This window comes from Callospermophilus lateralis, chromosome 5 (assembly GCF_048772815.1).
Source record: "Callospermophilus lateralis isolate mCalLat2 chromosome 5, mCalLat2.hap1, whole genome shotgun sequence".
NCBI lineage: Eukaryota > Metazoa > Chordata > Mammalia > Rodentia > Sciuridae > Callospermophilus > Callospermophilus lateralis.
The window spans coordinates 156,394,960-156,408,980 of NC_135309.1; the positions used below are offsets into that span (position 1 = coordinate 156,394,960).

At 39.5% G+C, this 14,021-nt stretch overlaps 1 protein-coding gene across 2 annotated transcripts in view; it reads left to right on the forward strand.

The window, feature by feature from the left end:
* Window positions 1–14,021, forward strand: part of Ctnnd2 (catenin delta 2) — a 361,255-nt gene that overhangs the window by 10,860 nt on the left and 336,374 nt on the right. For both annotated transcript variants that reach the window (XM_076856215.2, XM_076856216.2), the window contains exon 2: window positions 3,035–3,290. In XM_076856215.2, the coding sequence (XP_076712330.1) occupies window positions 3,035–3,290 (256 nt within the window). The remainder of the gene's footprint in view (window positions 1–3,034; window positions 3,291–14,021) is intronic.

Consider the following 14,021-nt stretch of genomic DNA (forward strand, 5'->3'; position numbering starts at 1 on the left):
GTGCCTCACATGTGCTAGGCAAGTGCTGTACCATTGAGCCCCAACCCCAACCCCTATTTTTGATCCCTCTTCTATTCTTCAGTTTGGGGTCTGCTCTTTGGTAGGGTTTGTCTTAAACTCCTTCTGTCATATTATATAGTCTCTTAATTTATGATCCTTTGAGTGTTCGTGTGAAGGCACTCAGATTGTTCCATCACTGTTCCTCCTAACACACACACACACACACACACACACACACACACACACCAGTAACACATTTCTTTAGACTTCAGTGTTATTTCCTGGTCTTTACCACTCTGTCCTCCTTTCCTGTTAACCATTGTGGATAATGTATTAGTAATGAATACTTCTGTAAAGATGAGGGCTTTTTTCTGAAAACCATTTTCAGCAAGATTGAACATTAATATTTAGTTTCCTGAACCAAAAAAAAAATCCACTTCTCTGAAAAAAAAATTAGGTGTGCTAGTTTTCTCCTTTTGCCCTTGGTTTTCTGGCCAACTTATCACAACTGTTTTTTAAAATATTTTTAATTGTAGGTGGTCATAGTGCCTTTATTTTATTTATTGATTTTTATGTGGTGCTGAGGATCAAACCCAGTGCCTCACATGTGCTAGGCAAGTGCTGTACCGCTGAGCTACATCTCCGCCCTACACAACTCTAAGAGAAAGTGAAATTCTGTTTACATCTATTCATTTGCCTAGATTTTAGATTATAGCCATAACATAAAGCACATTGTATAAAATTGTTAAAATGTGAATTTTAATTAGACATCCTAGTAGTATTTTGGAGAAATTATAAATACTTAAGAAATTGCTTAGAGACATAAAGCAGATTTTCTGATGATGCATGTAATATAAATTAATCTGATCTAATTGTTTTCGAAACTTATATATCAGAACAGCCCTCACCATTTCAAAATACTTCTCTTATGAATATACTCACTTTCATTTAGAAAACTTTTCTTAAATATTTTTTTAGTTTTTATTGCGTCACTTTATCATGTAACCTAATTTTTGATTATTATAAGATCGAGTATTGAAAGACACTTTTTTAAGTTAATTTTTTGTTTTAATTAGAATTTGTTTTAATTAAAATTTGTTTTAATTTTGTTTTAATTAGTTATACATGAGAGTAGAATGCATTTATGTACTTTGATATATCATACATAGATGGGATATTATTTCTCATTTTTTTGAGTGTACATGTTGTAGAATCATATTGGTCATATAGTCACACATAAACATACATAAAGTAATAATGTCTGTTCCATTCTACTATCTTTCCTATCCTCCCCTTCCCTCCCCTCCCCTCCCCTCCCTTCACTTCCCTCTGCCTAATCTAAGGTAACACTATTCTTCTCTAGTTTCCCCCCACCAGCACCTTATTGTGAATTAACATCCACATAATAGTTTTGTGGGATTGGCTTATTTCGCTTAGCATGATATTCTCCAACTCCAGCCATTTACTGGTAAATGCCATAATTTCTCTCTTCTTAAAAGCTGGGTAAGATTCCACTGAGTATATATACCACATTTTCTGTATCCATTCTTCTGTTGAAGGGCACCTACATTGGTTCCATAGTTTGGTCATAGTGAATTGAGCTGCTATAAACATTGAGGTGGTTGTGTTACTGTAGTATGCCGATCTGTTGGTGGGACTGCAAATTGGTGCAACCACTATGGAAAGCAGTCTGGAGATTCCCTATAAAACTTGGAATGGAACCACCATTTGACCCAGCTATCCCACTCCTCGGTTTATTCCCCAAGGACTGAAAGTAACCTTTAAAAGAGATTGAGGAGGACTGGGGATGTAGCTAAGCGGTAGAGTGTGTGCCCAGCCTTTCCTTAGCCTCTTTTAATGGTTACTTTCTCAACGCGACGTGTGTTTTGTGTATGTATGGATATATATATCGCCTAATGTGAGACAGGATAAAATAAGCTCTGAGGCATGCTCAAGAAGTCAGAGTTGTCCAGTGGGATTCATAACTAGAATCTAATTCCACTTAGAGGGCGGTGGTACCAATGGTCACATTTAGACACTGGCTGTAATCTGAGGATATTCTGATTCATAGTGTTGGAAAGCATGTGTGCTGATATTGATCACAGGTGTCAGCTGTTGGAGCAGTAAATCACTGTCACATTGTATTGGTCCAGAAGGTGGTATTTTCATTATATATATATATGTATTAATTAAACTTTAGAGGTTAAAAATGTTGAGAACCAGATAAAAATAATCACATAAACAATCTAAAAAGAGCTTAGGAAGCAAACTAAAAAATGAGATTCCGTTTGGCAATCATCAAACTGACTTTAGTAGCTGGTGTAAAGTCCTCTTCAGAAAAGCTGAGTCTGCCCATCATTCCGTCTGCCTTGCAGTTGGGGTGACATCCCCCATGTCTGCACACCTACCTCACACCATAGGCATCTGTCCCTACACAGTTCTACTTGAGAAAGAAGCCTGCAAACATCTGTATGAGTTACTTGACAGAAACTAGCACAGCCCTGCACAGCGCTGCACATAGTGCTTACGGAAAAGCAAGCCTACCTCCCCACCCCAGCACCCCACTCAAACATCCTCCTCTTTTCCTTATTTTCCTCTCTTCAGGAAAATTAATTCATTTCTGAATTTGTCCCAAGCCATTAATGATACTAATGCAAGGTGACCTGAGTGACCCGTCCCGAATGACCTCAACTTCAGCAGTGAGGCCGTAGCTGTCCTTCCTCACAGTGTTCCCTAGACTTCTGCTTAGCTCACATTTCATTGGATGCTCCTACCCTTGGATGTGGGTTAGCAATAGAAACATGACAGGTGGATCCCTGCCCCGTTCCTGTAGGGTGTGTTTCTGAAGTAGCATGCTGATTACATTTGACTGGATAATATTGAATATGTGGTTCAGATATGACAGATTAACTATTTTTATTCTTTCGAACCCCTATTTTTTATGTGTGTAATGTTCCCCCCTGCCTAGACCTGGTTAACCGTTTCTGTGAGCAGGTCCTCAATTTTTTACTTTGTCCCTACTTTCCTGTCCTAGCCCCATCCTCCCCCGGTGTCGACTCCGTCCCCTTGCAGCGCACAGGCAGTCAGCACGGGCCACAGAGTGCCACAGCAGCCACCTTCCAGAGGGCCAGCTACGCCGCAGGCCCAGCCGCCAACTACGCAGACCCCTACCGACAGCTGCAGTATTGTCCCTCTGTTGAGTCTCCTTACAGCAAATCCGGCCCTGCCCTCCCGCCCGAAGGCACCTTGGCCAGGTCCCCGTCCATCGACAGCATTCAGAAAGACCCCAGGTGGGTAAAACCCTTTTTCTCATACCTGTGATGTCAGAAACGGTTTTATAACTGGGTGTTGATTCAACCGTGTTATAATATTTTTATGTCACTTCAGCATTTACGTCACTGGCTAAGTATGAGACAGTTGGCTTTACTTGGATTTTGTACTTTTATTTAATATGGAACATGGGAATTTACAGTGGATTCCTAGTATGTTGCAATTCCATATCATGAAATGATGGTCGATCATTGAGCTGTGTGCAGTGGTGAACCCATGTAGTCCCATCAACGCGGGCGGCTGAGGCAGCAGAATCACTTGAGCTCAGGAGTTTGAGACCTGTCTGAGCAACATAGCAAGACCCTATCTCAAAACAAAACACAAATGGAGATCTCTTGACGGGAACAGCTTTAGGGGCTTGGGGTTTCAGCCATTTGGTAAGATCTAGAGGAGCTCCTGGTGATGTAGTAGAAACTGAGGCTTGGAGAGCAGAAGTTGTGTCACTTGGCTTCCAGTGTCGTGGTCTAAGAGGTATGCTTTTGTCTCCATGGAAGCATCCTTTGTCACCTTTTGTCTTTCCACTTATCACAGTGTCAAGATAGCTTCTCCCAAGTTATTGTAAAAATTATAAATTTGGAAATTCCCTATGAACGTCATTGGTCTATGTCTGAGAATAAATTCTAGGATGAACTAATTTGGGGATTAACAAAAACTTGGACACAGTATATTAAAGAAATTGTTGTTATGAAGTGTGTCTCTTTTTTACTTTGTTTTTTTCCAACAGCAGCAAAGGATGTAGTGATGCTTTACTTTTGAGGTTCCAATTGACTCTCTGTAGAGTTAAATGATGTTTTATTCATAGCCATTGGCTTTATGCAGATAGAGTCCCATAAATACGTATCTGCATCTGCAAGAACTACAGAAATGTCAAATTTCTGGTATGTCTTTGTGGAAGGGCATGTAGCTTGACTCTGGTGGGAAACTTAAATTTTGTCTTAAGGAATTTTTACCTACAGAGAACACAGATTTCTGTGTACTACATTGAGAAGTTTGCATACTTTAGCAAGAAGAAATCAATTTTACAAACATAAAAAGCAGAATGTTATCGTTTATGTATTCTCTGAGATAGATACTTTAGTATAGATCAAACCCACTTGTAGTATCCTTGCTAAATACCATATTTGGTCTAACCTCCATTATAAAATTCAATTGTAATAAATGCTTACTGTTAAGGACTACAAATCAGAAATATATTTGCATCGACAATGCTCACTGTCCTGGTTTTCTATATTTTCACTGTCAGTAACGGTCTCTGTAGTCTTGGTCCTGAAATCTGCCCTAAATGTTTAAGTATTCTTAATTATGTTTCATTAGAATATTCTTTGGAAAATACTTCTGCACTCTCTATTTTCACATAATTTTTTCTCAATATGCAACTGAAAATATGTGGAAATACAACAATAGTAAGCCATTAAGAAGTCTGAAACAGAAAAATATATTCTTGAATTGGCTGGCTTGTATTTAACATTGTATATTTCAATGGAGAATAAACATTTTATCTCTAATTAAAAAGCTTTACATTTTCATATTAAGAAAATTTGGATTATGGGAGACAAAAATTTTATTTCTCTAGATGCAAGTTTGCGTCTTGTGTTTTATACTATGTATTAAATGCATTTTATTTTATTAAATGGCATATTCTTTTTATTTTTATATTACTGTCACTTTTATAGGCTTTTTCCTTCTTTTGCTGTATCGGCATGTCTCTTACCTTTTCGAGTTATGGATTATGTCACTTATATTTATTGAGTGCCTGCTATAAACCAGAAACAGTAACACCAACAAGAAATGTTAGAGTGAATCTGAGAATCTTTTGTGTGTGTTAAGTTTATATGCAAATCAGTGCTACAAGAATTACAAGTTCAACATTATTTTTAAGAATGCTAAATGTTGGCCTTAAAAATGTATGAATTCTGAAAAACACATACCACCATCCTAAGCTTAGTCATTCAGACAAAATAGAGCCACATCTGGAGCTGCAATTGGATTGTTGTGGCTCTATATAGAAGTGAATAAATCTGACTTTATACAAAATGGAGCATAAAGTACAATAATGTCTTGTAGTTTTTAATTTTTTTTTAAACAAAGGAACATGTCAAAATTTTCTTAGTGGAAACACATGCCAAATCTAATGTTCAAATCTGAAATATAATTCTTCTTTTAATAAAATTATTATGCTTTTTCCTTTAAAATGAATTTTTATTCTTCATAAGCACATATTGCCTTAACTTCTAAGACTTGAAATTATTTACCTTTACTTACTTTGCATTATGACTATGATTTAGATTTTTTCAGCCTTTTGACTTTTTTCACACATTTATGCATACATGTACCTAGGAGAACGTGTTAGAAGTTTGACATGTCACTAAACACCAAGCCACGTAAACCTCTTTACCATTATGAACATAGGTTTATAACAGTCTGTTTTCTTACCTCTTTGAGGTACTCCTCCTTTGTGAGAGGAAACTGGTGTCCCCCATGCTGTCCCTTGAATAAGAGGTATGATGTGACTTTGGGGTAGTCACCTTGAAGATGGGGGGCACACGGGCCAGTCACTCCACTCTGCAGCCTGTGTTGGCATGAGTGTTTTGTTTCTTTACCAAAACTAAAAGGGAGAGGGAAACGCTATATTAAGGTCTGTTGTGACTTTCTGAGGAGGGATGAATGGCAGAGCCCGGTGTGTGGGTGAGAAGCTGGGAAGAGTGAGCAGCACTCACGCCTCCCTAGATGCGTGCCTCTGCTGGGTTGTTTAGTTCTTTTCCAGTGCACGGCTTCTCTATCTTATTAAAGACCAGTATCTTTTCTCTATTAAGGGGCTATAATATTATCCAGTCAGAAGTTTTCAAGTAAATTTGGCATTTTAAAATAAGGATTTGGAGTCAGGAGAGCCTCTGTTCCTTCGTTGGACTTTAAGCCAGAGACAACCTGTCAGCTTTGAGTTAGTCTGAGTCACAGGATGGAAGGATTGTTGCAAGGTTGGATTTTTCTTGTTGATGGTTGGATCATGAGGATTTGAGGCAGAACTTTGGTCTTTTGTGCTTTTAACTGCCCTATCATACACACCAACAAAGAGGGCACAGAGATATTTTACCAAAGGGGTGGTAAAATCCAGCTTCTCTTTTAAAGTTGGCAATCACTGGGAAAATAGTTTTTTAGACATATAAAATTAACTTTACAGGTGTGTTTTGTTTTTAAGAAGTCTTTATTTTGTAATGGCATTCCATCTTGCATCAAACATGACTTTTCTAAGGAAACATAGCAAATACGTTTTTGGATGTTGTGCCCAATATCGAGTCCTATTTGTTCCTATTTCTGAACATGTGAGTCAAATACAAATTCTGAGTTAAATTATATGGAAGAGGTATCAGTGACATCAGGAGTGGTGAGTCATAATGACATTCTTATTTTGAAATTCTGATTAATGACGTAACTAGAACAACATAAAGCAAGACTGATATTCAAAGATACTTTGGATGTAATAAGTGTTCTTGTCTACAAAAGAAGAGAAGTGTTGGCCAACACAGTTCACCAATGTAATGCATAAATTATAGTAGTCACAGCATACTTTTATTATGTTTGATTGATCCCTTTTCGGGGTAATGTATGTCTTGATGGATGTACACTATCTCAAAAGCAATTTTCAAACATTCCACAAGAAATCTCAATTGATGCAAATGTGATTTACAATAAAACTTTTCTTTTTGTTATTCATAATAACAGAAAAAAAATGCATACAATGGCATATTTTTAATGCAGCTGTTGGACCCAAATTAGCAACTGCATTTTCAATTGACTTTTCAAATTTATTCTTCATCTAGTTGTTTAAGCCACAGAGTTGATCCATAATATAAAAGTAGGAACTTCTAAGGAATTATATTATATGTATATTCCTACTTTATTTCCTATTTTGAGGTATTACTGAAAGTTATTTTGACATTATATTATTGGATCTCAATTAATAATATCACATATCACTTCTAAATATTATATTATTATGTAAACCTCAGTAAGAAAAATGATTTTCAAATACTGTTTTATTTTTTAACAGTTTGCTGCTCACACACACACCTATTACGTAGTAAACTGAATGTTCAGGAAGCAAAATATGGTTTTATATGCTTTTTGAAAGGTGAAGGTTGAAAAATAGTTTTTAAATGTTAAGGTTTAAACACCATTGCTATGCTATTGAGGTTATCATGTAGCTTCAGTAACATTGCTGAAGTGTTTGCTGTAAAACACAAATGGTATTCTTCATAGTCCAGTTCACGTGGGTGACGAGTCTCCGGGGAGTTTTCTCTTAACTTCAGATGTGCAGTGCTCATTTATTTAACTGGAGTGTCAGAGGGGAGCACAGGATAACAGTGACAAGAAAGAACCTCTGAGCTTGAAGAGCACCAGGAAGGCACTTACTCCCTGGGCCCAGAGCAGCCCACCACCCTATGGGAACGCTGCTGGCAGGTGGCCACCCGCTTCCTGGAAGTAAAATAAACTGGCCACTCACCTCCTCTTGACTAAGTTTACTATTTTTCTTTGAGTCGTTCAGATCTCCGACACTAATTTATATAGATCCAAAATCTGCATCTCTTGTCAGCTCACCCCTGATCATCTCTGCCCTTTGAAGTCACAGGAGAATGCGCCTCTTCCTTCTCTAGGAAAGAACTTCGATGGCAGTTAGGGAAGGTCCCTCCAGGGGCCAGGACTCCTGTCCCTGTCCCTGTGCAAGCTCCCCTCATCCCAGGAGCTCTCAGGTCACCCTGCAGGGACCCGTCTCCTCCCGGGTCTGTCTCACACCTCACCAGCAAGTACAGGAAGAGAATGAATTCTCGCAGGGGCCAACCTGGGCTTATTGTGGGGTTTCTTGAAAGTAGATGACAATAATCTCTCTAACTGATAATGGGAACAATGACAATTAAAATTAATAAGTTTTACAGCCACTCTCAGGGTTAAACTTTTCATATTAATTATTTAATTTCCTGTTTCCAAAAATCCCTGTCACAGGACTTTTAATAATGCCTGTTTTACATAGGACAAAACTGAGACCCGGAGAGCTAGAAATTGAACCCAAATCTGATTAATTTTTAGCCCTGTGTTTCTAACTGCTGTGAGCATTGATGCCAATATCACCAACCAAACAGAATGCCTGGTCTTTCCTCATGTGTCTTCTGCAAAGCTATGAATCAATTATACTCACCTCAGGTTTTTAATTTTCTTTTTCAACTTAAATGATGGGGCTTTATATCACTTCCTTGGAGATGATTCCATTATTTGGTACTACAGAAATCTTTTCTGGATCCCCCACATTTTTTTTTTTTTTTTACCAAGTGCAATTACTATAACTTTTGCTCCTTGTTCCTTGAAAACTTGAAAGGCGTGCTGTGTGTCCAGCAAGGTTTCCTTCAGACGTGGCTGGCACCAGCCCAGAGAGAGAGCCTTGTGGCGCTCATTACTTGCACCCCTCCCTCCAGGTTCATGTCAGGGCAGTAAAGGTGACTTTTCTCTGGAAAGTTCTAGGACAGACTAGGCAGATACGGTAGCAGCCTGAACATGGCCTTGTGCTTTAAGGAGCTTTCACAGTTGTGCTGGAGAGAAAGGTTCTTCCAGAAGTGACCCTCTGGGTTGAGTAACTAAGAGGAGTGCTGAGAGGCACAGTAGAGAGGTGGAGGGTGTCCTGCAGCTGAGAGGGACAGAGGTTTACTTGGGAGAATAGGAGAAAGCTTTCCAGGCAGAGGACAGTCAGAAAGAAAAGAGGGCTGTAGTGGAGCAGGGAGGACCATTGGAAACACGGAGGCCTGGTTCAGCTGGACTCTGGGATACGCAGGGAAACCTCTGGGCGTCCCTGTCTCACCACCCAACCAGGATGAAGTGCCACGTGGCACCTCCATGTGGACATTTCTTCTCATAATGTTATGACCGTTCTGTACTAATTTCCTAGGGCTGCTGTCTGAGTGTGTTTGGACTGCAATAACAAAAATACTGCTGCTCGTGGTTCTGAGTTCCAGGAAATCCAAGATCCAGGTGGGTGGGCAGACTGTGGTCTAGTGAGATGGCACTTTCTCACTCTGTGTTTTCATGTGGAAGGGGCAAAGCAGCTCTCAGGGGCCTCTTTGGGAATCCTAATCCCAATCGTGAGGACTTCACCTCAAGACCTAATCACCTCCCCAAAGGCCCCACCTCTCTTACTATCACTGTGGCCGTTGGGTTTTAAGATTTGGATTCAGAGGGGCCTCAAACATTCAACAATAGCGGCTACTATAATAAATTATCACAAACTCGGTGGCCTTAAATCAATAAAAATGTATTCTCTCAGGTGTGGAGCCTGGAGGTCGGAAACCCACAGGCCACGGTGCTGCCTTCCTCCAGGGCTCTACGGGAGCCTTCTTCAGCTCCTGCTTCTGGTGGCCCCAGACATTCCTTGACTTTGGACTCAACACTCCAGTCTCTGCCTCTGTCTTCACATCTTTCTTCTCTGTGTTTTTACCTACCTTTGTCTTCTTCTGAAGACTTTAATCATTAGACTTGGCATCCATTCTAATCTACTGTGACCTCATGTTAATTACGTCCACAAAAACCCTATGAATAAAGTCACTAAGAAATTCTGGGTAGACATTAACTTGGGGAGACACTATTCAACGATCCCACAGGCACCAGCAGACTAATAGACTACACTGTAAAATAGATGTGCACTAAAGGTAGAACTTACAATAATAAGGTATGTTAAAGGTTAAAATTTTTAAACTTTTTATTTTTTTTCAATTTTTCATGATAACTGTCATTCTTTATTAAGAGCAATGTGGTTGACTGTGTTAGATCTGAGTTGTCACCATTTTTTACTGGTTAATGTGGCTGATGTTTATGGCTCTGGGCCTAGGTAGCTGGGCAAGTGTGTCCATTGTTTTGGCTTTTGGACATGCTTGAAGTATTAGTGCTCTCTTGTTCATTTTTTGAGGGCTGGTTTAAAAGTGGTTAGTGTCAATCAAACCTCACAGGGACACACATCAGCAGCAACAGGTGCCTGTATGCAAGGCCATGGAACTAGCATGAATGTTTCCAGCCACTCTGCCATGTTGTGCCTTCTACTGAGACACCATCAGCTGAGATTTGGACCCAGCAAGAAGGCCAGGGCCAACCCAAAGAGTAGCTATTATGATGCTTTGTTTCTCTATTTTGTTTAGTTAGATAAATGAGCAGACATTTTAATGTTCTTTCCTCCCACCCAGGGGACATCTTTTCTCAGTCCTGAGCTGCATACTGTCTCTCCCACAGGAAAATGGTAGATGAGGCCAGTCTTCTGAAGGGTATCAAATACAAGGGTAAAAGGATCCTTACCAACTAACAATGGGGACGTGATCTCTGCACGGCCCTCAGTGTCCATGAGGTGAAGTGGAAATGATGGCAGTCCTTCCTCATAAAATCACTCTGAGGATGAACTATACTAAGACACTAATATCCTTGGAATACCTCCAGGCTGGGGGTGGTGGCAGGGAGGTTATTAGTTTTTTCATTGCTGTGACCAATGTACCTAAAAAAAACAAAATAGAAGAAAAGTTTATTTGGGCTCACAGTTTCAGAGGTTCAATCCTTAGCTGACTCCACTGCTCTGGGCCTGAGGAGAGGCAGAACACCATGGTGGAAGGAAGGGTGTGGTGGAGGACAGCAGCTCAGGACATGACAGCCAGGAGACAAAATATAAACCCAAAGGCACACCTCCAGTGACCTACCTCCTCCAGCCACACCCTACCTCCCAGGAATTACCGCCCAGTTAATCTTTATCAGTGGATTGAACGACTGATTAGGTTGCACCTCTTGTGATGCACTCATTCTGTCTCTGAACCTTCTTGTATTGTCTCATGAGTGTGCGTATGGAGGACACCCCTACCTAGACCATAGCAGGAGAGTCATTTTAAGCTGTGGTTGCTACTACCACCCCTGTTTCTGCAGGAACTCCTAATCCTGCCCACAGGGGCCCCTCAGTTTTGTTGAGAATGGGTCTTGGGCATCAGATCCACAGGGTAAATGTGGGAAGATATAGAGGCCGTGAGCTCTCTGGTTGGAGCACAAAAAGAGGCCCAGGAGCAGGTGCTGGGGCATTTCCTGTTGAAGACCAGAAATATGAGGGGTTGTAGGGAAGACCAGAGCCGTGGCCAGCAGGGAAGAAGGAGGAGGGATCACTGAGAGGTCCGAGTTACAAGGTGGAAGAGGAGACTTCATTACAAAGCACTTTTTTGTTGCTGTTTTATGAGATTCTTCTTTTCAAGATTTCCTTCATCAGTTTAAAGGAAAGTAATGTTTACACATCATACTTGGCTGTGCCAATGTTGATTCTTTCCATTCTAAGATGCTGTTTTGCCTCCTGTCTTCAAAACTATTTGGAGGAGTAAACAATTGCATTTTTAAAATAACAACTGATTTCTAATCCTACATCCCCACCTGATTTACACTGTCAGGATCTGGCATAGGAGACTCCATGACTGACGGTGCATGGTTAAAGGTAATGAAAAACAGGCAGCCGCACTGAAGGGTATCTGTATCAAGGGTGCCAATTAGTTCATGACTCCTTAGCAGGCTCTCCATCACTTGTGATGGTGGAGATTTTTGTTTTGTGCTTGCCTGGTGAACAGACTTTCCTCTGTTTCACTCAATCCACAAGTCCAGGCCTTCAGGTGTATGAAGGGTCTGTAGAACCCAAGTCCTAGATCTCTAAAGTGAGCAGTACACATTCTGGTCTTCCTACATCCTTGGAGCAAAAAAATCAAATCCAAACTAGTTGGAGCCAACACCCAGTAGCAAAAGCTGACTTTGTCCTTTCTTCCTGGCATAGCTCTCCCTGGCTAATGCACTAACACAGTTGTTCCACCTGCTGCAAGTTTAATACAGTAATCATATTACTGCCCGATGCACGCCTGGGTAACATTCAGCGTCTGACAGTGACTGTGTGTGTACTGTTGCATGTGTGGTCTATGGGATTCCTCAGTGTGGAAAGGGAGTGGGGTCTCACAGAGGAAGTCAGTCCTTGAACCACTTGGTGATGTCTCAGGTATGTGAATCTACGAAAAACTCCTCTGTATTTGAAGGAAATCAATCTCTATCTTCATTTGAAATAAATGATCAGAATGGTTAAGGCAACAGAAGTGTGAATATTAAAACTGATGTGAAATCCAAAGCCAAGGGAGCATATTCTTCTGAAAAATAGAGAAGGAGAGCAGCCTGGAGACCCAGAGAGGAAACTCTGAGAGCCAAACCCAGAGATGACGCTGCAAAATCCAGTATACAAGTAAAATGCCTAGATTTATTAAAACCTGTGTGTTCCTCCTGCTCATTTCTCACTTGACACTTTTTGAGATTCTAGGATGTGTAGTTGTTTTTTTTTAATTTTTAAAAATATTTTGTATAGTTGTAATGGAAATCATGCCTTTATTTTATTTGTTTATTTATTTTTTTATGTGGTGCTAAGGATCAAACCCAATGCCTCACATGTGCTAGGCAAGTGCTCTGCCACTGAGTTACAACCCCAGCCCCTAGAATGTGGTTTTAAAGGAATTCAAAGAAGAGTTGGTGCTTCAAAAGGAATTAAAAAAAAAAAAGTAAGTTTGGTGTGTCCTGACTTGAATGAGATTATTAAATGAAGGACAGCACTCTGTTATCTAAGGTTGGTTCCCATGAGAGGAATCCCTAATTAGAAAAAGAGAAACAAAAAAAATTCTGGTGACAGATTAGCCCATTTGTTCCGTCAGCCTTTGGGATTTGTCTTCTAGGAAAATCTTAATAGCCCTAGACTTAATTATATATTTGTGGCAAATGACATGTATATGTATCCATCATATTTATATATCTGTACACATAGATTATATGTATAGATATAAATGTATAGATATGGATATATTATGTATTTTAATTTTATAAACACACACATGTATGTGGATATGCAATCTGTGTATGTGGCAGATTGATAAATAGATTATGTCTGACTATATGTGCATGTACACATTTGTGTGTATATGTATATTTATATATAAACATTTATAATCTATTCATTTACTGGTTCTCCATATATTTATGCAGAGGTAAGATCTATAAAATTTGCATAAACACATGGTTATTAATGTTATAAAGGACACATAACAAAGTATTTTCTATCTTATCTGTTTTTCAATGTTGATAAGATATTATAAACTAAAAATACATATCCGTAGGGGTGTTTTCCATATGATAAATGTGGACCTGTCATGGTAGCTATGGGATTTTTGAAAGGTCCATTTTGGATTGTGGGTCTATATGTTTAATAGACACCACAGAGCTGGGTTCTACCTTTTGAAGTCGTGTGCTATTCTAAGTGACCTGTGTTTTTCAGAGAGCTTGGCCAGTTCCTAATTAAGAACTTCCCCCCTTTGCTCTTCCACTTATCCTACTGTAGAAAAGCTTTTTCATTTTTAGGATATTTTAATTAATTCATCCTCAAAGCCTTCCTTGTTTATTCCATCACAATTGAACAGCTGAAATCCCCTTTGGTCATGTCATATGCTAACCAGCATTGATATCTGGCTTGATGTCATAAGTCACTTTTCTTCACCATCTGACTGTGAACATTTAATTGAGGACAAAAATGGAGCATTCAAAACATTTATTGTCTTGCAAGGCAGGTTGTAGTTGACTGTCAGTTATTAACTAATGGAAATTAATTCCCATTGCTTCTT